The sequence below is a fragment of the Electrophorus electricus genome, chromosome 20 (assembly GCF_041902795.1).
Source record: "Electrophorus electricus isolate QZ-2024a chromosome 20, ASM4190279v1, whole genome shotgun sequence".
In the NCBI taxonomy this organism is placed as follows: Eukaryota; Metazoa; Chordata; class Actinopteri; order Gymnotiformes; family Gymnotidae; genus Electrophorus; species Electrophorus electricus.
This window is the reverse complement of record NC_137516.1, coordinates 7,351,956-7,375,661: the sequence shown is the minus strand read 5'-3', so window position 1 is coordinate 7,375,661 and position 23,706 is coordinate 7,351,956. Positions and strand designations below refer to the sequence as shown.

General features: G+C 44.7%; 2 protein-coding genes across 9 annotated transcripts; one reads left to right on the top strand and one right to left on the bottom strand.

The window, feature by feature from the left end:
- Nucleotides 1-1,660: 1,660 nt before the first annotated feature.
- LOC113580461 (transcriptional regulator QRICH1-like) lies at nt 1,661-7,154 on the bottom strand. Of its 4 annotated transcripts, none has more exons than XM_081703533.1 (12): nt 6,859-7,154; nt 5,874-6,142; nt 5,494-5,586; nt 5,289-5,399; nt 4,404-5,165; nt 3,999-4,146; nt 3,587-3,741; nt 3,356-3,470; nt 3,107-3,215; nt 2,822-2,973; nt 2,599-2,689; nt 1,661-2,507 (listed from the first exon to the last, which is right to left on the bottom strand). In XM_081703533.1, the coding sequence occupies exons 2-12, from the start codon at nt 6,114-6,116 to the stop codon at nt 2,318-2,320; spliced, it is 2,169 nt and encodes a 722-aa protein (XP_081559659.1). In that variant the 5' UTR covers nt 6,117-6,142; nt 6,859-7,154; the 3' UTR covers nt 1,661-2,317. The 4 variants fall into 4 exon arrangements, with proteins under 4 accessions (XP_081559659.1, XP_026870816.2, XP_026870817.2 ...); XM_027015015.3 differs by having other exon boundaries at nt 5,874-6,151; nt 6,859-7,150; XM_027015016.3 differs by having other exon boundaries at nt 5,494-5,583; nt 5,874-6,151; nt 6,859-7,149.
- A 748-nt stretch (nt 7,155-7,902) lies between these two features.
- nadka (NAD kinase a) lies at nt 7,903-23,706 on the top strand. 5 transcript variants are annotated; one of them, XM_081703535.1, is made up of 12 exons: nt 7,904-8,202; nt 9,496-9,662; nt 13,097-13,180; nt 17,762-17,891; nt 18,861-18,969; nt 19,077-19,162; nt 20,485-20,587; nt 21,005-21,144; nt 21,227-21,326; nt 21,489-21,646; nt 22,226-22,308; nt 23,463-23,706. In XM_081703535.1, exons 2-12 carry the CDS (start codon nt 9,496-9,498, stop codon nt 23,581-23,583), a joined length of 1,281 nt encoding a protein of 426 aa, XP_081559661.1. In that variant the 5' UTR covers nt 7,904-8,202; the 3' UTR covers nt 23,584-23,706. The 5 variants fall into 5 exon arrangements, with proteins under 5 accessions (XP_081559663.1, XP_081559661.1, XP_081559660.1 ...); XM_081703534.1 differs by having other exon boundaries at nt 7,906-8,202; nt 18,864-18,969; nt 22,709-23,706; XM_027014987.3 differs by having other exon boundaries at nt 7,917-8,202; nt 22,709-23,706.

Genomic DNA, 23,706 nt, shown 5'->3' with positions numbered 1-23,706 from the left:
GAATCTTTTACCAAGCACGGTTATGGCTAAAACATAATATATTAAGCCTAAAGAACATTAAGTAATCACACATCCAGACAGTAGCTAACTCCATACCACAGGTTTCTCAAAACATGATGCTGAATAAGTTGGAGTTTGGTCGAGGGAGGCCATCTTAAATTTAAAAAATTAACATGAGAAATAAACGTTGCCCAAAAACATTTAACATTTTTTTCAAGACTATTGCTGTTTGAACATATAAATTCTTACCAATAACATTGTTAAAGAAAAGATTTATTTTTTTAATGAGGTCATCCAGTCAATTGAACATTTACAGTTTTTTTTTAATAAACTGAAATAGAAATGTGATTTGATTTTGTAGTTTCTCATTGTTATTTAAGTGCTTATTTAGTCAGCTTTATTGCCTCATGATTACTGTGGCAGTTGTGTTCTGTATTAGTTGGTATCTTGTATTTCTCAGTTAAAACTATGATAAAAATAAATATATTTTTCTCCTTGTGGTATCGATTATGCTTCTATAGGTTTGACATCTTTGTGTTTCTGTAGGAGGATTTTTAACTGCTGTGTGCAAATGATTGTAGCATAATTATTATAGTGGTCGGTATAACGCATCTCCGTACACCCGAGCTTTCCTGATTTCCCGCTGTGTGCTCTTCCAGACATCTAGCCACACCAGGAGGGACCGCATTTCTCCGCTCTACAAGGTGGTGCTTGACATATCCAGAAGCCTTTGTTTCCCCGTTCCTGTGTAAGCTGCTTGTGCCACAGTTAGGTCAAGGCATGCCGTGAGATGGCTGGTGCTCGTTCCTCATTTATGCGCAGCGACGCGGCCTGCCTGCGACGAGGAACACTCGCACTAAACCAGAGTCGCCTGCCATAGCAGCTGACGATCATGCAGCGCATCGCTGTAATTGGAGGTGTGTCGACTCGGTAGCACCCTCTTCTGGAGACTCCTGGTGCTTAGAAAGAACATGCAAGCCCAACCCATGTCTCGGAAGCGCAGCATCAAAGTGCAAGCAGTTGAGAGTGATGCTGGCACTTGCTCCAGATCGAGGAGGGTACGAGAGACGAACGTAAATGCATCTGGTCCCTTCACGACCTGATCCGTGTGCTTGAGCGTATAGCTCGTGATTATTTGCTAAAACGTATTAGCTCACTATCAAGTCTACATTTCTGCATGAGACTAATAATCAGCCAAAGAGCTCTTGAAATATTATATTTACCCTTTTCCCAATTATTTTATTAACATATCTTTTTCAGAACCCACGAGGAACTTTCAGGCTTGCTAGCCATTAGTACACGGCGACATCATAGTTCTCCCTCGTGACTTCTGCATTGTAGAAGGAAGACAGACAGAAAAGTCCACGGGGTTTTCTGTATGTATCCTTTATGCATAGCAGTGCACATAATATAAATCACATTTGGTGTGTGAGACAGTAGCATTACTCAGTCAAGGAGTTGAACTAAGCTTCACCGAGGACAGCACACTCCGTGTTCTCATTCAGCTGTCGTCCAAGCAAAATCTGGTCCTTAAAAAAAAACACTATGTCTGTGGCATGAATGAATACACCGCGACTGGGTTTTCTCGTGTCCAGTAAAGGGCTCTGTGTGCGTGTGCGTGTGTGTGTGTGTGTATAAAACACAGCTGCCAGTCCCGCTCTGTACTTCATAAACATTGGTGAACTGTTTTTAATTAACTGTTGAAAGGTCTGGACCTGAAGACCACAGCAGCTGTGATCCTACAACCAGTTGAAGCAGTGCCTTTATTGGTTAAGAGCAGCGGTATGAAAGCAGGGGGGTGTGGGCACACATGCAGCCCGTGAGGAGTCAAGGACGAGACGAGCAAAGGCGGAGCGAGTCAGGGGTCCCGGGAGGAGCCGAGGACGATGCAAAGGGCAGCAGGAAGGGCAGAAGAAGGCAAGGCAAAGCTGACAAATGGTAAGTTCTTGAACTAAAAATGTATAAAAGCTTAAATTATAAAAACTTTAAAAAAAAACAAACAAACAAACAAACAAACAAAAAGACGCAGCCGAAGGAGGTGACTAATAGCTCAGGTCTCACCTGTCCTTTGGCAAAGAATCATAAGTCTGTGCACACAAGTGCGTGCGTGTCCATATCTGAGAGTCTTTCTTTAAGATTTGAGCACTTAACATGAAACAACTAAAGAGGGTAGGAGCTGCAGAGGTAGGTTGGGGTGTGTGTGTGTGTGTGTGTGTGTGTGTGTGTCACAGAAGAATGAAAGGAAAGAGAGAGCTGTTCATTCCGCCCCTTCCTTTTCTCCTGCATGGGTCGCATTGGTGGACGGGGGCACGCAAGTCTACTGCAGAGGCTCGGCCTTGCCGGCGAAGGCCTCCTGGATCTCTCGCACGGCGAGCACACGCGACAGCATGTGCTCCAGCTGCTGCCGTGACACGGGCTGCGTCGAGTACCAGATGGGGCTGTTGGGGGCCACCACGGGCTCCGGGGTCAGGTAAAAGGCGTCGTTCCGACCTTTGTCACTCTGTGGACTGCGGGGGAAAAAAAAGGAAAGGGCGGGCGAGAGGTTACTTAAGGCTAAAGAAATTCCCATCCAAACACGAACGGACTGTGTGCGCTCACCATTTAAAGAGGTAGAAGTCATACAGTTTGATGGGACAGCGTAACGGGTTCTCTGGATGTTCCGACTGCTCAGCGTACATGTCATCCGTCACTGCGGATAAACGAACACACACACACACACACACACACACGGTATCAGCTCAAAAGCCACAATGGCCCTTTTCCGTAACTGGATATACCAGTCACCCCTCTAGTTAAAATGCAGTCCGGGGGGACCTCCTACCTTTCTGGCCCACTTGGTGCTGGGCGAGTCCTTTAAGGTAGCGAATGCTTGTACTCTTGTCTTTTGGGTTAGATGGGTTCTTCTTGGTGTGTCGTAAAACCTTTGTGAATGCGACCTTCAGGTGCTGATCAACTGTTTTCAACTGAAAATACCTAAGCAGAGAGAGAGAGTGTGTAAGGCAGATGAAGGAGTGTGTGCTACAACCGCGAATGCTGCTTAAATGCTAGCATGTAACTGTGTGTGTTAGAGGTCAAAGGTCATTAACTATGCTTGTGCGCATCTTACTTAGTGTTGAAGAACATTAGTGTCGTGAGCAGGGTGGAAGGGGAATGAGCTCCCAGCTGTTTGCATTCCCACAACATCTCCTCAGTCACATGACTGGGGATGACATAACCTGGAAAGAACCAGCAAAAGTCACATCCCAGCAGTCACCGCAAACACAGTCCCTCCGCTGTCAACAAACAACCTCATATTAGGACATTGAAAGTAGCAAATGCATCTGCACAATATGTCTGAACAAGGGTGCCCGGTCACCTAATGGGTGGACGCTGGGTTTCCACGACTCTAATATCTTGTGCAGGGACTGGTGGAAGCGCTGATAGTACTGATCTGTGAATATATTATCTACTCTGTCATTATCAAACATACACTGCAAAGAGAGGGGGAGAACAGAAAGAAGCAGTAAGGCAGATAGCAGAAGGCAATGTAGCATATTTGAGGAATAATTAATGAGCATAGGAGCGTGCATGGGTTTGCGTGCTGTACCTTTTGTATGCAAAGGAAGATGTAGTAAAGCATGTCGGGCTGTAAGGTCTCTCCTTCTAAGCCTCTGGCCTCATGTGTCATTAGAGTGAGACCTAAACTCAGCTCTGCTATGGAATTAAATAACAGGTCCTCCTGAAACCGCAGCTGCTGCCTCCCTACACACAAACACACAATTGATGAACAACGAATCAATGAACAAACATCGTACCATGCTTGCTACAATAGTACAGAACAAACTTTTCTTTGTTGTTGCTCAAAGCTAATAGCCCAACATCTATTAGCCCGTTTGAACCTATTATATAAACACTGAGGAAAAGGTTACTGTTATAAATGAACAAGCACCTTCTAAAGCTTTTTTTTTTTTTGGACGTCTCAAGTATGCTACGAAGTCATGCATAGGAAAAATACGAACTGCCGATAGGGGCCAGCTTGTTCCTCTGCTCTTTCTCCAGCTCGATGTTCTTCTTCTCAGCCCAGAGTTTCCACACCATAATCCCCTCGTCGGGCTTCAGCGAGATGGGCAGTGCCTCGCCACCGGCCACACCCTGCCCCTGCTGCTCCTGTCAATCAAACACAAGGCCAATCTGGACCCTGGCATGCCATCAACACTGAAGGATATTTGAGTTTTCAGGTAACATTTAAAGAAGAGCAACATAATTTGTCACTGGGTATATTTAGCATAACGTCAAATCCGCAAAATACCATCTTTTAAATATTTTGTGCCTGATTCTTCTGTCTGTTGATCAGAGGATTTCCCTTACGTCTGCAACCCAACTGTAGTCGGGAGTACTAAATTTATTTCCTTTCGTCAAGTCACCTGCAGTGCCTGCTGCTCTGGAGCTGCACCCCCTTGTGTCTGCACAATCTGCTGCTGAGGGTCCCAGATATGCAACGACTGCGTGCCGCTCGGACACGCCCCCGTCACCCCGGCGACCGTCTGGACGGCAACAGGTATATGAATGTTCCCGTTCATGAACTGCGCGGGGAAGAGAGTGTTTGTCAATGTCTGTACCACCTCTTCCTGTCCCCCACTGGCCCCGCCCCCAGTAGGCAAGGAAACCGCTGACACCATGCCCGACGCCGGCACGGCAGCGGCCAGTTTGTTCTTATCCTTGTCATCGGTAGTGACGGGCGTTGTGACGTGAAGCGTCGTGGGGGAGCCATAAGCATCCTGTGGTATAGCAATGTGGGTGATGCCGGACTGTTGGACAGGCGCCGTATACACAGGGATAGTCCACGTCTCTCCGGTAGGACTGGTGAGCGTGCCCGTTGTGCTGTATAGCTGAGTGCTGTCCACGGTGACCAGGTCAGGCCGTAGGGACAGGTAGCCCTGCTGCTGACCCTGGGGAATGGTTAGCACCGTGGCTAGCTGTTGGCCAGGAATGGCGTAGGAGACTGTGATGGGGAGGTCCATTTTGCGCTTCTTGGCCGGCTGGAGGACGCCGGCAGGGGCAGCCTGGCCGGCAGCGTCCCCCTGCAGAGAGCTCGGTTGCAGGGCTGGTGACGAAGACACGGCCCCTACGGTCTGGATCTGGATCTGTTGCCCGCCCGCGACCGCTGCTATCAGCTGGGCTTGGATCTAACGAGATGAGACAGGGAAAGCAGGGGAGCGGAGAGGACGGAGAGAGAAAAGAGCAGATGGACGGTAAAGCAGGTGCTGGGGAACGCAGCCCGGTGTTTGGTCTGAAGTCGACACGTGTACCTGCTGGTGCTGCTCCTCTGTCAGCTCTCCAGGCTGAATAACCTGCGTCGTGGCAGCGACGGTGGGCAGGTGCTGCTGGCCGACATGAGCCTGCTGCTCCTGAATCTGCACCTGGGGAGGGGGAATAATCAGCTACCGGCTAATCAGCCTTCACTAAAACGGCTGTAGGGATTGAGCCCTACAGCCTTGACAGCAAGGGCTCTACCTGCACTTGTATGGGCTGCTGCTCGGCGGACTGGGGCTCCGCTGTAGCGAGCTGCGGGGAGATCTGCACCTGGGCCTGCTGAGACTGCACCTGCTATGCAGAAAGGGGGGGGGGGGGGGGGGGCAACACGACAGCCAATGAGCTTTTTTTTTTTTTTTTATAAAAAGAAAAAAAAAAACAAAAGAAAAGATAAATGTCAGGTGTGAATGTGAAAGTGGCACTTTGTCATATAGCAACAAAGGTAAGACATGAACCTTCTGGCAAAACACAAAAAACAAAAACTGCAGTGCTGGCATGAACCGTAATATTCATACCCAACACTTAAGATACTTAGGAATTATCTATAGACATTTATGCATTTTTTCATCTTCCTTTCTTACCGGACAGGCCAGCTCCAGGAGTGAGCCTGCAACCTCGGTGCTGTCGGTGTAGATGCAGTTCGCCCCCTGTTGGTAGACCATGGTGTTGCTCTCACCGTCCTGCTGGCTGAACTCCTGCAGTGCCTCAGGACCCTTGCTAGCCATCGACTCCAGGAACTCCTTCATGCGGTGCTGGGGCACACTGCGCGCCTTCACCCTCACCAGCTCCTCAAACGACACTGAGCCCTCCATGGAGTTATTCATCACTCCAGCCTCAGTGCTCTTAAGACCTGAAAGGCCTAATGAATGAGAGCACATGCAGGTGCAATCAAAAGAGCCTAGCGAGGAATATTTATTAGCCATTTTACTAATGGGAATATATAGCCAACAATCATTGGTGAGAGCAATATTCAGTTACTATTACTGCAAAACTTTACATTCTGATTAATATGAAAGGTACACTTGGTACATCAGTTATTTAAAGTGTGTAGAAATGTTTTTATCCTATTTTGCTGTTGGCGACTACCTGTTTTCAACGTACCAGGTGCAGAAGTCCAAAATTGGTTTAGGACTAACTAAAATTTTAGTAAACCGATGTAGATAATATCGTAGTCTCTGCTCATTAACCAAACTTAGACATGTACAGGAGATTACTTGCGGAATTGATCAGTATACAATTGCACTTATCACCTAAATTAAAACAGATGAGATATCCCTTGCAGATGAGCTAACCTAGCGTGCTAGCCTTTTCTCCAGGAGCGTGCATTCTTTATTCTTCCTTGGAAAAACGGGTCTTAACCTTGTTTTGAGAAAATGCTAATTGAAATCCTTAATTGAAATCCATCTAGTTTACCTACATACCGTTCAGAAAAAGACTCTGACATGCTAAAATGGAAACGGCTTGCTGCTGGCATTGACTTGACTAGCTAAATAGCAATTCGTTAATTGCATTAGGTTAGCTAGCTAGCTAGTTAGCCATCCTAGCTAGCTAGCTGGCTATTATTACCTTTCTTTGATTTAAACGGGCTGCTCCGGTCTTCACCAAGCCAGTTTCACACAACTTTTCCGTACCTCAAACAAGGCAAGTTACTCGAAAAGTCAGCGACACGACTAATTATGGCTTCACCTTAAATGTCAACAATGTTTGTTTTTTTTTTTCTTTAGCTTTCACTCACACCTCTTGAGGCGCCATCTTACAACAAAAACCTGTCGACCAATCAAAAGGCGCTTCACCAGAAGCCGCGTCTGCAGGCAGATAACACGAGATACGCGTGTTCATTCATTGAGTTGTTAAAGGAGACATGGACACAGTAAAACAAAAGCTTTTAAAATATTTTATATAACAGGGCAGTGAGATCACGAAGTTAAATAAATGTTAAATAAATTTAGCATGTATATTGCACGAAATATATAAGTGCAATCTAGAGTGTAACCCTACATCATAAGCGGCCAGGGTACACACTAGTAACTAAGTTATATAAAGATATAAGACGTGGTAAATATATATTAATAACATAAGTAGAAAAGAGTAAACAAGCTCTTTATTTTTCGTAAGCATGAGGTAATGATGAATCAACAGACATCACAAGCTATGAGATCTTGTCCACCAAAAAAGTTGCAATGCAAATTGTAATTTTATGTAAATTATATAAATTGTGTATAAAGATATTATCTATATGTGTTATACTGTTATAGTATATGTTAGACTGTTTCTATATATTTTGATGTACTGTCCGGCAACATACTTGAAAAATGTAGGTCTATATTTTAAATGGCAGAACAGCAAATAGTCCTATTTTCTTCCAACATAGAGTGTATATTCATTACATCTTACAGCAACTTATGGGAAGCTGGTGGCTGTAAAAAATTAAAATAAAAATTTAAAAAAGAAGGGGAAAAAAGGGTTTGACGTGTGATTTGTAAGTCGTGTTGTTACAAAGCCACTATTAAAGACTGACTGTATTGAAGGCCCTCATATTCCTGCTTCGAACTCCACTGGTGTCACACTGCCAGTAGGCAAGGTCACGAACTGGCGATCCGGCTTCGACCGACTGACCGGTGCGATCGATGAGGTCGCTGAACGCAACACGCAGCAGGGCCGACTGGGCATACTGGGCAGTGGAGTAGCACCAGGGACTGCGGATGACAGCTCGCAGTCCTGCACTGAACCGGTCGGCGTGCTATTGCGATAGCAACAGCCATGGAAGCAGGAAGAGGCGCCGTGAGAGACTGAGCCCGCCTCTGTCACAGCCTGTGGGGAGACAAGTCGTCTCTCGTTCCCGGGTGTACCGGGAACCCCTGCTTTCTTGAAGGTAGCGAGGATCAGATAACCGTGCAGGATCACGCCAATGTAAGTATCTTAATCTGGCTGACCTAGGTTAGTTGGATAAGACAAGTTAATGCTTTGTAATGTCAACGCAAATAAGATACAGTGTTCACTGGGTGACTGTCCATTTCATGTATTGGGTAACGGCCGTACGCCCTGTGTAAGATGACAAGTTCTCTCGCTTTGCGTGGATTTACGTTTAATGTTTTTTTGTACGAAGTTGTTATTGTTCGGTGAATTGGCTGGATGGATAGATAGCTTAGCCGGACTAGCTGGCTAGTGACGTTACGTCGGCTAGCTGAGCTCCGTGGCTTCTTATCACTATTCGCTCTCTTCATTTGCCTCTAAAACTGTCGTCCTGATAACCGAGGAGTCCGTTGATGTTACTGCTGTGCGGACTTTCGCATTTTGGCTTATACAAGCAAGAGGAATCTCACCTATTTAACGTCGATTCGCGCCCACCATTCACTAGCACGGTAGCTAACTAATTAGTTATCAAACACTAACTAGCTAGGTTAGCTCGTATATTAGTTACGTTAGATGGCGAGCTACAGCTATAATTGATTACTGATACGCAAAACGTGTATCTTTATACACTTCCAGTAGTTATCAGATAGTAAATATTAACTCTTACTCGCTTTAGATTTATGTTCCGGGTCTTCAGTTTAGTCAGGACAGTAAGCTACTTGTGAGTGGTCACCCGCTGTTGTATAACGTTAGCTGGATAGTTTGATGACAGGATATTTAAGTTGTTAATAAATTTCGTTTCAACAAGATATGTTTTTATTATAGTATTGCTTATAATTGAATATAAAATGATTCTATTCATTCAAACTGCTTTATCACTTTTAAGTCGTCTTAGACTGACCTAGCGTTAGTCGATTGAGGCATCTTAAGACTAACGAAATGGGCTTTATTGTCACAAATTACGCTACCATATAGGTTGTGTGCGAAATATAAGTACTGACGAAGGTTTTAAGTTAATGAAATGCTTGTTAACTTGTCTGTCAAGATTGTCAACTAAACGTTTAGCGCTTGAACATTTTAGCTATGCACACAAAAAACTTGCCTGGCTGGCTAGCTGTGTGGACAACAGGCAATCAATGGATCAGAATGTGGTTGTGTTGAAGTTGTGCCTTGACGCATCACTCCTTGATGTTTTTGCCGTTTTGCTTCGGTCCCGTGAAAAACATTACAGTATGCGCAAGACCTTAAGTCATATGTTGTAACGCATGTGATGCGTGAGGTGTGGATTCTGTAAGCGGATAACGATCCGGTTTATAATCTCATGCACGTTCGTGGCCGCCGCCGCCTCAGATGGAGAGCTCCGGAGAGACCGGCTGGCCGCCGAAGTCGGAGACGTGCGTGCAGCCGCCGCCGGCGCCGCCACACTGCTGCTCGGCCCGCGACGGGAAGGCCTTCCGGAGCAAGCCCAAGGCCAGGAGTATGTCCACTTCGTCGGTGCCCAGCTGTGCGGAGTTCAGGTGAGATTTGGCCGTGTAGTCAACTTAAACCCAGTCCTCCGTGCCTTATCTTTTCAGCCAATAAGAACTCGACTTGCCAAGCCAGGGAAAAAGCAGATGGATGTTAATACAAAAGACACAGGCTGGTTGATAAAGTCAGACCTGCAGGTTATTGGATGAGGGGGTTTGGTGTCAGTGGGAGAAGAGGAGGTATTCGCACTCTAGTTGCACAGTCCTTTCCATGAGCTCTTAAAGGTTATGGAAAAGCAAATGGAATGTACCGAATCAGGCTTCTGAAAATGGCCATTGATGTGCAGGTTTCTACCTGCCATGTTAATTGCATATATTTTACCTAATTTGAATCTTGTAGTATCTGCAGCTCCGACAGATGCCCATTCTGTTTCAGTATGCAGTATGATAACACTTATAGGTTTTAGCTTGCCTAAGATATTGCCTATTCCCTGCAGAACCTTTTGTTACATTTGCCACACTTCCACTTTTACCAAATCACGCACCACAGAGTATGTAAATTATTCTTCATTTTGCAGAGCATATGCAATACTGTTGTGGTATTTGTCTTCAGGTCAAGAAAGCATGCCATAGTAGTAACTGACAATACTAGTAGTCTCACAAGCAAAACATATAGCAAACAATAGCTCCCAGTTAAACAGAATAAACTTATGTTCTCTAGTACTCTTGCAATGGACAGTGTCATTGATAACTTGAGGCAGCACAATCTAATGCAGTGTTTGCTTTCAGAAAAACAGCTGATACAACAAAAACTTTGGTACGCAAGTCTATTGTTATACTTGTATGCAGTAGTGCTTATAAAGACAAATAAAAGGTGATTTAAGACCTTTTATGGATGTTAATATAATTTAATGAGCAAACTACAAAGCACAGTTTAAAATATTTTATAATCAGCACACAATTTTTAATCAACACCATATGGTGGAGCTGCCCTCCACAGTATATGTGCATTTGATATGTACATTAGAGCATATAAAAATGCATAGACACTTAATTTAATGTGAGCATTTAAATATATAAGCAAGCAGACACGTGCTTATTTAAATAACCTTTACTAATTGATGTTGCATTTAACTGTCGACCGGAGGAGGAGAAGAAAACTGGCAGGAAACAAAACAATGTTGAACAACTGTTATAATGCAAAGTGTAAATGTTTGTGGGTTTTTTTTTGTTTTTTGTTTTTTTTTTATAAGCATATTGCTGTGATGTGCAACCTAAGTGTCTTATGTCTGGCCAGGAATTAAGGGTAACAAAATATGTTTTAAGTAAACTAGAATGTAATAACAAAGGGAACGTACTTACCTTTGAGTAGTTTCCAAAGAAAGGCAGGCATGTCTTCATTCAAGGAGAAAAACAGTAGCTTTTATAATTTAATTTAAACTTTTATAATTTAATTTCCCCCCTAAAAACAAGTGATGTCACATGTAGCACATCTGTTCCCCCCCCCCAGACCATAACACACCCCTTCTGCAGAATTTCACTATATTTTATTCGTTAGTTTCCAGCTCCAATTTTTTTTTCTCCCCATGCCACATAATCAGCAGCATTAGCAGGGAAACGTATTAAACATGCTTAAGTTTGGCCCAGATGTTGCAGATGGCTTTGCCTTGGCCTGCTTACTCACGTTAGCATACCTGCCACAGCAGCCCATATTTCTGAAGTCACACACCACACCATGACGTCACCGTATTTTGGAAAATGGTGTTTTATTTCTTTTATTGCAGGTTTGCTTGTTTCAAGTTTCAAGTTTGGTTTATTCATCACATACACAGTATAACTCGCAGTGAAATGGTGGATGCCTGTTAGTTTTTAGCTATCTGCTTACATTTCTCTCAGGTCCTTATGTGTGTAGTATTTGTAGCAGTACTAGTAGTATTAGAGTATTTCTTAAAGTGCTGCGCTTAATGGATTTTGGACCAGCCCTAACAGTATTTCTTTAATTACTGAGAAAGCGGCATTCTTGCTGTGGTAGATCTCAAATACTGTATGTATGCAGATTCTGGCTGAATGCCAGTGCACCGAATGCTGAAGCTAGCACACAAGGAAACCTGCAAAAAATGCATGCTTTAATCCATCTCACAAGGGGGCCTCATACAACCTACTTGGCCTTTTATGAGCACAGTCAACATTTTGAGAGTCTAAGGAATTGGCCCCTGCATCGTAAACTCGGACATGCTTCTGACACATCCAGAAGCATTTACATCACCGTACATAAATTAGCATTCGAACTGTAGGGTTACAGAGCCGGCCTGCTTCGAATTCGGAACTGCAGCGATCCGCTTTGATTTGGCCGACGTGACCAGCTCGCTGTGCTCTGTCTGTCCGGCCTGTCTACAGCAGATCGTGCAGCCTTTGACCACGCCTGTGACGGAAAGTGAGCTTTTCATGTGCCACAGGTGTCCTATTGTCCCAGTGCCGGGTAACCACGGGTGCGAGACGCATCCTCAGCGCTGGACGAGAGAAAGGCCCGTTTGATCGGGTTTACCCTCTCACATGTTTCATGGGCTAAAAGCGACATACGCTGATTGCAGTGCAAATCAGGCCACTTGTATCGAGCCCTATTTTGTCAGGTGGCGTTTATAATAACCTTCCTTGTCTTATGTCTGCACGCACAAACAGCCTATGCAGATATGTTCCAATTGTGAATTTTGTATTAGTTTAGCAAGCCTTTTGCTTTGATGTTTTTCATGCTCCTGCTAAATGAAGGGTCATCTTTCTCACCTAAATGGGGGAAGGTGGTGACAGATATAGGTGGGTTATAATGTAAGGTCATTGAGTGGGTTCATGACCTCTGCTTTGTGCTTTTGGGTAGTCCACAATGTCCTTATTGATTGAAGTTGTTGATGGATTTAGCTCTCTTGAAAACCTGTTCCTGAATAAATTAAGCTTTTTTGCAATTGGACAGAGAAAGAATAATGTTCTGTCGGTTTAAAGCAGGCATCCCAGTTGGGTTTGTGTGTGTGTGAGTGAATATATAGATGTAGATATTCAAAATTGTAGTAAAGTACAGTTTCCAAAGAAACAGAATGTTTTGGACAGAAGTCCTTCATCCTGCACTTTGCTTGCACAGTTGATGAAGGACCTCTTTCCAAAACTTTCTGTTTCTCTGGAAACTCTGTGTACTTTACTACAATTCTGAATATATCTACAATTGTTACTACAGTACACTGCAGTTGCTCACCTAAAATCTTTATATATTGTGTGTGTATTATTTATATTTATATATAAAGTACGCATGGATGATGCACATTATAATTCATTTTTGCAGTCTACTTCCAGTATGGGACACTAACATTTCTAAAATTGCTTGATTCTCATATAATGTTAAGCAATTACCACCTTAAAAGCACTCCTAGTTTTGTGGTAAGACACTTTCTGGAGCTGTAACATTAACCTGCCTTTATCTTTTCCCTCTGTCTTTTTAGGCGGACTCAGTCACTGCATGGGCCAAGCCCGGTGACCACATTTGGCCCAAAAGCCTGTATGCTGAAGAACCCTAAAGCAGTAATGTAAGTCCCATTCAGTTGTAGGGTCCTCCCATACCCTCTGCTGTCTGAAGAGCTCTAATCCATCTAAAGTGTGGAACATTTAAATGCAGATTATTTAAGTACAGAAGGCACACCACAAAGCTCCACCCGGTTCCATTTTCATGTGCCCTTCTGATTGTAGGTTGGTGCATGAAAGTACAACTGATCTGGGCGGTCTTTGTCTACAGTGGAAAAATGTGCTTCATCGCAGTTTGGTTGTAGCATTTGAAAACAAGCCACACGTTTTAACATCTGAAGTACCATGAAACGTGTTTTAGAGAGTGTATTATGTTAAGTTATTGTATTAAATGAGTCGGGAAATGACGTATTCCTTCATAAATCATGTTAGGCATACCCCATACCCTGTTCCAGGCTGGACCACAAACAATAGAGCAAGTGCAGTCAACCCTTTATGTAGTAATAAACATGATCTAAGTGTGTGTCTGGGCCAGCAGGTGCTTTGCAGGTGTAAAGACAATCACGTTCCTGAACAAAGACACGTACAGCTACTCTAAGATGTAAGGGCTGGGCGTGAGCGGTTGTATGTTCACCTTGCAGGAGACATCTTGGTAGTAGCTGATGTACCAGCAGGGCTACACCACTGGAGAAATGATGACAGGGGAAATCCATTTTTTCTTAACGGTCCTTCAGGTTTAAAATTTTTTTTTTTTTTTTTACCATAGATCAAAAGGGTTCTGTGATTAATTATGCACCCTCCAACTTCGGTAGTTATCGGGATGATCATAGTTAAGATGGTTTCCCCCATTTTTTCTTTCCTTCTGGCAAAGCCTAACCAGTTTGTTTAAAAAAAACAAACAAGAAAAACCCAGTCAAGTGAGGCGCTTGGGGTGAGCAAAGCAGGTGAGGAAAATGAATACTCAGAAGGAAATGAAAGAAAAGGAAGTTGATAAAACTGGGGAGAGCCCAAGTTGGGCAATGCTAACATGTCTGTCAGTCATTATACTGTATGTGTTTTATTTAGACAGTATGCCTGCTTGGCCACTTCCTTATGTGAAAGAAGCCAGCTTGTTGTTTTTTTGTTTGTCAGAAGCTCAGTATTCAGAGCCTTTACCTGTTGACTTGGTTTTACATGCCTTAGTGAATAACACTGTCCAAACGGTGTCTCATGATTTAAAAGAGGTCGAGGAACAGAGATGGCTAGAAATGATCTCCTGCCTGTTCAGGAATTCTGGGTTAGCGCTACGTTATAAAAGGACATTGCACAAGCTTCGCTCTACAAAGAACCATCTCTGAAAGCACCATCATGTAACAGGAAGCTGGTGTGAATGGGGTCCTATTCGGGCTGCACTAACGAATTGATCATTCAATGGAAGCCCATTTGAGGGCCAGTATGTAGACAAAATAAACCACATTGTGGAATCAACGTGCTTCATCATGGATTAAGGTCTCGTCGATCTTGTTACCGCTGCGGCCCGCATCTGAGTTTAGTTTGCTTAACAATGGTTGCGTCAGCGGCGTTCAGCACAACTACAGTTTTCCCACACGTCACGTCAGGTGGTTTGTCAATAAGACATTGATTCATATCGGCTTGGATTAATAGACACTTTTGCTTCTATTCAAGACAACATAGCCTGTGTTTTTCTATTGAACGAATGTTATGACCTACTTTTGATAAGCTTGGGTGTTCACTGAATTCTTGATCATCTTTCCTGAAATTCAAAGATGCCCGAGTGTCCCATTGGCTGTTCACAGATGAGGTTATGGATTTTCCTCCTGTTTACTGACACTGACACTGATAAATGCAGTAGGAGTTGTCCAACCTAAGGCTATTTGCAATTATCTTTCTGATGTCAGTATATGAGCCTGTGGGCAGCAGAGTGGGGTGACAGCCTGTTCTAAATGGACATTACTTCATAACAGTTCCATCTGGAATCTTGATCAGTTCCTTAGAATTACTGTATTTGACTATAAGTTGTATAAGCAGTGTTTTGAAACTTTACAAGTACATTTACATTTATGGCATTTAGCTGACTATTTAGCTATGCAAAGCGAATTACAATTATGACTGAGTACAACTTGAGCAATTGAGGGTTAAGGGTCTTGCTCAGGGGCCCAACAGTGGCAACTTGGCAGTGGTGGGACTTGAACCAGCAACCTTCCGATTACAAGTCAAGTACCTTAACCACAGTAACTCGTTGTGTTTGAAAAGCAAAAGTAAAACCCATGCGAATATAACCTCGGCAGACCGCACTTTTGTGCTTATTTGAGATTTACAGATTGTTTTTACAGCTACAGTCTAGATGTGGATGATGTAGCGAAAAAGTAAAGTGATACTCAAGCTTTATGCTTTACACAAAACTTCAGGTCGTATCAATGTGTTCTGTAAAGTGTGTGGCCCGGTATTATCATGAACATGCTCTCCCACCCCCTTTGGCATGATAATTAAAATAGTTGGGAGGTTACTTTCACTGAGAATGGGGAACAAAAGGGCGCTTTCACACCCAAAACACAGGAGACCACCTACCAATATAAAAAGAGGGTGTTCTTTTGAGATTCAGTACACTCTTTGTGTGTTTTCTTTTTTCAAAGTGATTTTATTCAGGTCAGCATTAAGGTCAATGTCTGAGTGTACCAGAGATACACTTGTGGTTGTGGTTAATCTGTCACTTCTGGACTCTGAACTGTCTATCACCTCTCCTCCCTTCTCCAGTGTTCGAGCTCCCACAGTTCAGGAAAGTTTTTAATATATATATAAGATCAGTGCTATATCCTCACTTAAGAAGGGAGTTTCAGTTGGTATACTGTTTATACAACGCAGCTATAGTGCGATGGTTTAATAAACAGAGGGAGATTAACCAGCTGGGTATGGAAATTTTATTTTTATAATGATTCCAGCCAATCACCAGGTGCTTTTGTTGCAGGGGGTGGGACCATAGTGGCGTGCTTGGCGGAGATTTGTTTTAAAGATTTATGTGTGTGGTTTACTCGGGCAACACAGCCAGACAGAGAGATTCAAACCCGGCAGCAGTCACTAACAAAGAAGCGGGTCTTAAACCTGTCCTGCGGAATTATTGGAGAAGGAAGGGCAGAGAGGGAAATGAGATGCTGAAGGCATCTCTGTGAAAGCAGAAGGTGAACAATGTCATCATTATGTAACTGAACCAAGGCGCTGAAGGTCCCCTGACTTATACGGAGGAGGGACTCAGAAAGATGACAGGAGATTTTTTGTCACTGTCACGCATCGGGGTGAGACAGTAGCTTTGTGGAGCAGCAGATCACAGGCGGGAGAGCTCTCTGGCAGCTACCGACACCTGCCTCTCAGCTCGTCTTTCCACCAGCCGGTTCCTCGTATGCAGGCAACCATGAAATTCACCTGGGCTGAGCAACCGCAAGCACCCGCCAGCAGCAACAAGCGCACGTGGAAGGGGTGAGAAAATGGGAGACTCTGGCTTTTTTTTTCGAGAGACGTTCCTCTCCTTTCACTGAACGGCTGAATGCCTACCACATGCGACGAGTTAATGAATCGCTTCGTATTACGCCAAGGTGTAAGAGAGCCAGTTCAGAAGTGTCCTTTCAGGTGGCCAGATGTAACCTGGCTGAAAGCATCCAGTTTCACAGGTTACAGAGGGGGTGGCAAACGTATAACAATATTTTTCAAATATTTTTGAATATTTTTGCTTTATCTGTGTCGGGACCGGGACAACGGCGTTCCACCGGAGCTGAACACATGTCCGTCGACATTCCTATAGCCGAGTCAGAAATGCGGGCCGCTCAGTCTCGTGGACGCACGCTGTGTGAAGCCGGGAGAGGACGCACCCGTTAGGGTTATGTAGTGATCAAGGTTTTCTGTCCTTGTGCGTGTGTCTGCGGGCCTGCTTGTGTCCTAAGTTAGAATGTTTAAAAGGATAGACGTGATCAACATGGGTTTAGTTGAGGTTCCAGTTCTGATCTGGAAGTCGGGCATCTATGAAAAATTGGGTCCCAAATTCTCAGAGAAACACGTTTCACAGGTTCACCACTTTGCAGATTTTTTTTCCTTGTGTGTGTGTGCGTGTGCGTGTGTGCGCGTGCGTGTGTGCGCGTGCGTGTGTGCGCGTGCGTGTGTGCGCGTGCGTGTGTGCGCGTGCGTGTGTGCGCGTGCGTGTGTGCGCGTGTGTGTGTGTGCGTGTGTGTGTGTGTGTGCAGTTAACTCTAGACATTTTTTAACATATTTGAAAATACAAAAAAAGTGCAGCCAGTGTAACAGAGTGACTGTTTTGCTAAAATAAAAAGCAGTCGTAAAAATAAAAGTAACATTTCATATTCTCCTGCCAACAGCGATTTTTGCAACTTTTAAATTGCACCACATACTGTCTTCATACTTGGAGCATTTTCATGCAGTCAGAGCTTGTGCGTTCCACCTGATTGCTGTGAAATGGTTGTGCGCACACACACAAATGTGGTTCACTTTTGAGGTAGAAACTATATGGTAGAGACTATATGATGTATATTCTATATGGTATACTATATGATGTGGTTATGAGCTATTGGGTTCAAAAACAAGATACAGAGGTGTGTCTGTGTGTGTCTGTGTGTGTCTGTGTGTGTGTGTGTTGTTTTCAGGCACATTCAGGACCCTGCAAGCCAGAGGTTGACGTGGAACAAGCCACCCAAAAGTGTCCTTGTCATTAAAAAGATCCAAGATGTCAGTCTGCTGCAGCCTTTTAAAGAGCTTTGCATCTTCCTCACAGAGGTCAGAATAATGATTGAGTGCAAAGCCATTTGTAGTTCTGAAATTGTATTTAAATCATAAGGCCACATTATGGTTCAAACGGTACTGGAAAACTTGGGCTGGGTAAAGACACTAACTTTCTCATTAATCGTAATAGTTGTTTGGTCGATGGGTTGTGCAAGATGTATCCTTTCAATGAGCTGGCACACACCTTCAGTGATGTTCCTGGGGTCTTTAGGGATGTCTTCAGGGGCTTCAAGTCTTTTAACATCAGAGCCCCTCTCCCAGGTGACCCAGCCAGGTCCCAGTTTGAGTTTTAGTTGCAACTCTGCCCCCTTATTCCGAGCTCCTCGTGCCTGATGCACCTTCGCCTGTTGGTTTCACCCGTGCGCTCTTCCCAGGGAACCGTTAATTCCCACATGATCGCCCACTTGGCCCATGTTGTGTGATGCAGGAAGCTGTTTGCCAAGATTCACTCTTCATTGGCACCAGTGGATGGCGCCCATCACCGAGGGATTTTGTGCTAATGCTAAAGAGATGTTCAAATATTATTAAAATCCCATAGATCTCATTGACTACAAAAATTCATAGATCTGTGTCTATACATTGTTGTGTTGTTTTTGTTTGTTAATAATAAGTAGATAAATATAATGATTCAGCTTCCTACGTCATGTTTAACTTTTAGTCCACCATATTATAAGTTAGTGTTCTATGTGCTGCATAAATTTTCAGAAAATCTCCATTATAAGAAATATTAGCATGGTAGTTATCATTTGGTTCCCAAGTTGAATGAAAATAGAATCAATATGTAGTTCAATAAGGATCTTCTGAATCAACAATCAAATGGAACTTGAAGATTAGCGTCGACACCCGGCCCTTCCAAAAACCAAGCATTCCATTCAGGAGTCATTTGTTTATTTTCGGTAGTATCTGCCCTCCGAAATGGGCTGAGCTGACATCTACAACTGCTCTTGTCTGATTGGACCTCAGCAGAAACAGATGCTTGTTTACGTGGAGAGGAAAGTCCTGGAGGACCCAGCCATCGCCAACGACGACAGCTTCGTGGCCGTCAAAAAGAAGTTTTGCACTTTCAGAGAAGGTACCGCCCATTAGCGTGTCCGCTTGCTGACCCCTCGTGTTTGAGTCTTTCTAGAGCGTGCGTGTTCTGGTAGCAGATATTTGATGGCAGGATTGTATATTCCACAGACTTTGATGACATCTCCAATCGCGTGGACTTCATTATTTGTTTGGGAGGAGACGGAACTTTGCTATACGCTTCGTCACTCTTTCAAGTAAGTTTTTCTTTTTAAATGTCAAAGTTTGTCATCATGGCAGCAGAGAACAAGCTGGCATTGATTAGTGTTTAGCGGAAGGATTGCCCAATCTAACCTTTGGACACTCCATGCAGCGTGACTTGAACAAAGCACTCAGACCAATATATATATATATATATATATATATATATATATATATATATATATATATATATATATATATATATAGTATTTATTTTTGGCAGTAATAAATCATTTGGTGCCCTCATACAGATGCTACAAAAAAGAGTCTGTTATCACCAGTGGGCAGGATAAATATCTTCCAGCATCTACACTGGGTGAATGCGGTACCCAGTTTGGATGGTAGAGTGACTCCGGGTTTCTAAAGCTCATTGGACATTATGATGCTTATGATTGAGTGGGCAGCACAGGACATCACGCTCTATCCCTGCGTAATAATAGCACACTCAGTGATGACAAAATAAAATCTGAAGTCGGCTTAGACTGAAAATGAAAAATTCCCAATTGCCGCTGTGCAAAGCATTCTGCGTAGCCCTTCTACAGACGATTATGTAACCTTCCCCTCTGACCATATCTGATAATGGGTTACTAATGGGGTGAAATTATAATAATGATAACTGTACATACATATACAATTGAAAACTTGGCCCACAGAATTAAGTTAGTGTGCTCAGCCACTAACAAAACAGCTGTTTGCAGAACAGTAATTTAAGGTGACATAATATTCCAGGAAGCAAAAATGTCTCGGGTGACGAGACCGGAGTCATTAACAGCTGTTCACTCCAACCTTGTGAATACATCTGAAAATGAGCAACTTTTCCTGTATTTTGACTTTGACTGTAGTGAGATGATGCTAATTGGCTGCTTAAAAATGAACGAAGCCTGTGATAGTGTGGTTTCCCTTCATGGGCCGGGCAGCTTGAAGTGTGTCGTCTGGCTTACTGTGTGCAGCGAGAACCTTTACAGCCAAGACCTAAAAAAAATGCTTTCCAGACGCACTAAGCTTTAGGTTCCACTGTAAAAGTGGAACTGAAAAACATATTATTGCTTAATACATGTTTAATACATCTTTGGGTGGAATGTTTTTGGGAGGACTTGTTTTCCCTTGCCTTGCCTAATGCCACCAAGAAAGCCTGAGGCAGCCTGCCCTATTCAGATGTGGGCTTGTGAACATGTGTGAGAATTTGGCTTTGTTAGATTAGTGGAGAAAAGCTGTGATTTGAGTCATTTGTCAATAAGAAGAAGAAAAAAAATTGCTTGTGTGGGTTCCCCTACATATAGGCTAACATTGTGCCTGGGTGTGCCTGTGTGTGTTCCAGGAGAGTGTCCCTCCTGTTATGGCCTTCCATTTGGGATCTCTGGGCTTCCTGACACCTTTCAACTTTGATACCTACCAGACTCAGGTCACGCAGGTTATAGAAGGTGAGCGACAAGGCCTTTCCAGTAGTTCGGCACACTGTGATGCAATTCTCAGCCAAAACACTTTGCTACGAAGAACCTCAGATTGGGTTGAGCGTAGTCCTGGAGTAACACGAGCCATTGGCGAAGATCTTCTCCACGGATACTCTTTCACAGCTCAAGAAAAGCCTCGGCCTGTATCCATGAAACCGAGCCCGGCCTTCCTAAGTAGCTGACACTACCTTGTCACTACTACTCTGAAGTGTGCCACTGCACTACTACACTATTACATTGAACCGTCTGTTATATCAGTCACACTGGCCCCGTTTAGTCCGGATCGCAGGCCTCCGCTTTCCCTACTGTGGCGCGTTTGGTCTCGTGTTGAGCCCACGCTGTGACCCCGCCCCCTGACCACACCCCTTTACCTGCCCGCTCACCCAGGCAACGCGGCCATCGTCCTGCGCAGCCGGCTCAGCGTGCGAGTGGTGAAGGAGAGGCGAGAAAAAGGGCGGGCCAAAGACAGAAAGCTGATCCTCAGCAACGGCGACGCCGAGCCTGCCCGCAGAGCTATGCAATACCAAGTGAGACTGCCGCGTGAGACGCGTGTCTGAGTTTTTGGTCTTGTGGGATGAACGTGTTCATTCACTGGCAATCTGGAAACAGGTGCTGAATGAGGTGGTGGTGGACCGAGGCCCTTCTTCCTACCTCTCTAACGTTGACCTCTTCCTGGATGGTCACCTGATCACCACCGTACAAGGCGATGGTGAGTCTGCAACTCGACCCCGTGTCTTTTAATTAATGTGCCCTTAAGTTCTAGAGTTCCTCTTACTATAAAGTGTAAACAACTGAATATTTGATACTATGCTTCTTTCTCAGTTCCACTCAGCCAGCCCTTCTCTCTCTCCCTCTCCCTCTCCCCATTCAGGAGTTATAGTGTCCACTCCTACGGGCAGTACTGCGTACGCTGTGGCGGCAGGCGCCTCCATGATCCACCCCAATGTCCCTGCCATCATGATCACGCCCATCTGCCCCCACTCGCTCTCCTTCCGACCCATCGTTGTACCTGCCGGTGTCGAGCTCAAGGTACTCCCACAAGAGTCCTGCAACCCCCGCAGTGTGGCTGTTGCGATCTTTGTGCCTGATTTTGCCTCGTTTAAAGCACGCGTCATCCAAAAGCATTAACCCTGCAAACGCTGCTTTTGGATGGCAGGTGTTGGAGATGAACACAAACTAACAAAACTCGAACAAAACAAGGCAGGACACTGCTGATTAACACAGCTCCCTGCATCAGGTGTTATCAGCCAATCAAATGTTGCCCTCCATGTGATATCAATTAACAGTTGTTCCTCAAACCTGGCATGAGCTCATCCATCGCATAATTTTGCTATGCATGCTGCGAAAGCAATGGTGCACCATGCGATGGATAAGCATGACCTGACCGCACTTGGCATCGCTGGTACGACATGAGACCGGCGAGCCTTCCTGTTAGATCCGTGCTCAAAGCACCATCTGCCTTCTGTAAAGCACTTCCAAAAATGGCTAAATGCCATCAGCAGCAAGATGGCACCTTCATTATCAGCCACACTGGCAGTCGGGGGTAACGAACTGCGGCGGAGGTCATGGCAAACGGTTAATGACATGATGCCCGGCTTCTGCCTTTAGGTTATGCTGTCACGGGAGGCCAGGAACAACGCCTGGGTTTCCTTCGACGGGAGGAAGCGCCAGGAGATCGGCCAAGGGGACAGGTAAGCCCTCACGTCCACTGCTCACACCTGCAACCCGAGGACCCGTAGGTCATATGCTAAGGAAACAGACGCTTTTCAAGGGCTCCAGTCGCCCGTAACGTATGTGTCACAGAAGATTAAAACCTTTTTTACTGAGGCACTCAGGAATGGGAGATGTGCTGGAAAGTCAAGTTTATCAGCAGGAGTTTAGGGGAGTAAGACAATCCATTATCCATGTAGGCCAGAATCTGCTACAGATTCCTATGAGTAAACGTGCTTACTGTGAAATTCATATGCATTCCACAAACCTGAAAATCCCGTACAGTAAATCTCTGGGCAAACAGCCATGAAGCTTCAGAAGGGTGTTTGTATTGCCCTGAAGTGCCCTTGTTTTGGCCTCACGGTCCTCTCCTGCCCCCAGCATCACCATCACCACCTCCTGCTTCCCTGTCCCTTCCATCTGCTTCCGCGACCCGGTGAACGACTGGTTCGAGAGCCTGGCTCAGTGTCTGCACTGGAACGTGCGCAAGAAGCAGGGCTACATGAGCTCGGAGGAGGAGGAGGTGGAGGAACCGTGAGGCGGGGTCGGGCCGCGGGCGCGCACTCTGCCCTCACCAGAGGCCCGCCCCCACGCTGCTACCGGTCTGCTCTCTCCAACCTGCTGGGACTGTCCCAAGCCCCTCCAGAACTTCTGACCACAGACTCTAGTGAAACCACTGTCCTTCTTGGTCACATTTTTGGTGTCTGTCTGTAATGTTTCCAAATGTTTTAAGTTTGTAGTTAGTGTATGACACATTACTGTCATAAGCTGCCAGGAAGTCAGAACTGTCACAGCGAATGAGTTTCAAATGAAGCAGAATGCTGCGAAAGAAACGCCAGGTGTCGTTCGCTCACCCAGGAGGTGTGCTTAAACGCCACAGCAATAAGTAAATATCAGTTGAATTGTGCCTTAAATTACCTAGAATGTTACAAAGAAATCCTTGGGGGGGGGGGGGGTACCAGTTTCTTACATTGTACTTTAAATTTGTGCGTCACGGTTACAGACATTCTGTAAAATTGACCCAGAGTGACCCATTTGTGCAGGAGTCTGTGAAACAAGCCATCTGTATTGCTTGAATATTCATAATACCTGTGTCTGTGTGTGTGTCTGTGTGTGTGTCTGTGTCTGAGGGCAGGCGGGCTGGCTATGTGTATGTGTTGGAAATATTAGGACACTGCAGTGTTGTTGAAGTCCTACAGGCTGACAACCAGCTTGAGTATGGTGATCTCACAACTAGTCCATTCCAGGTCTACTAGGACCAAAGTTACATGTTCGTTTAAAGTTCAACAACATTATGAGCAATATTTGTTAAGTAACTCATTCCTTAACTTTCATATTATTCCAGCATATGGCCTCTGTGTGTATGCTTGTTTGTTTGT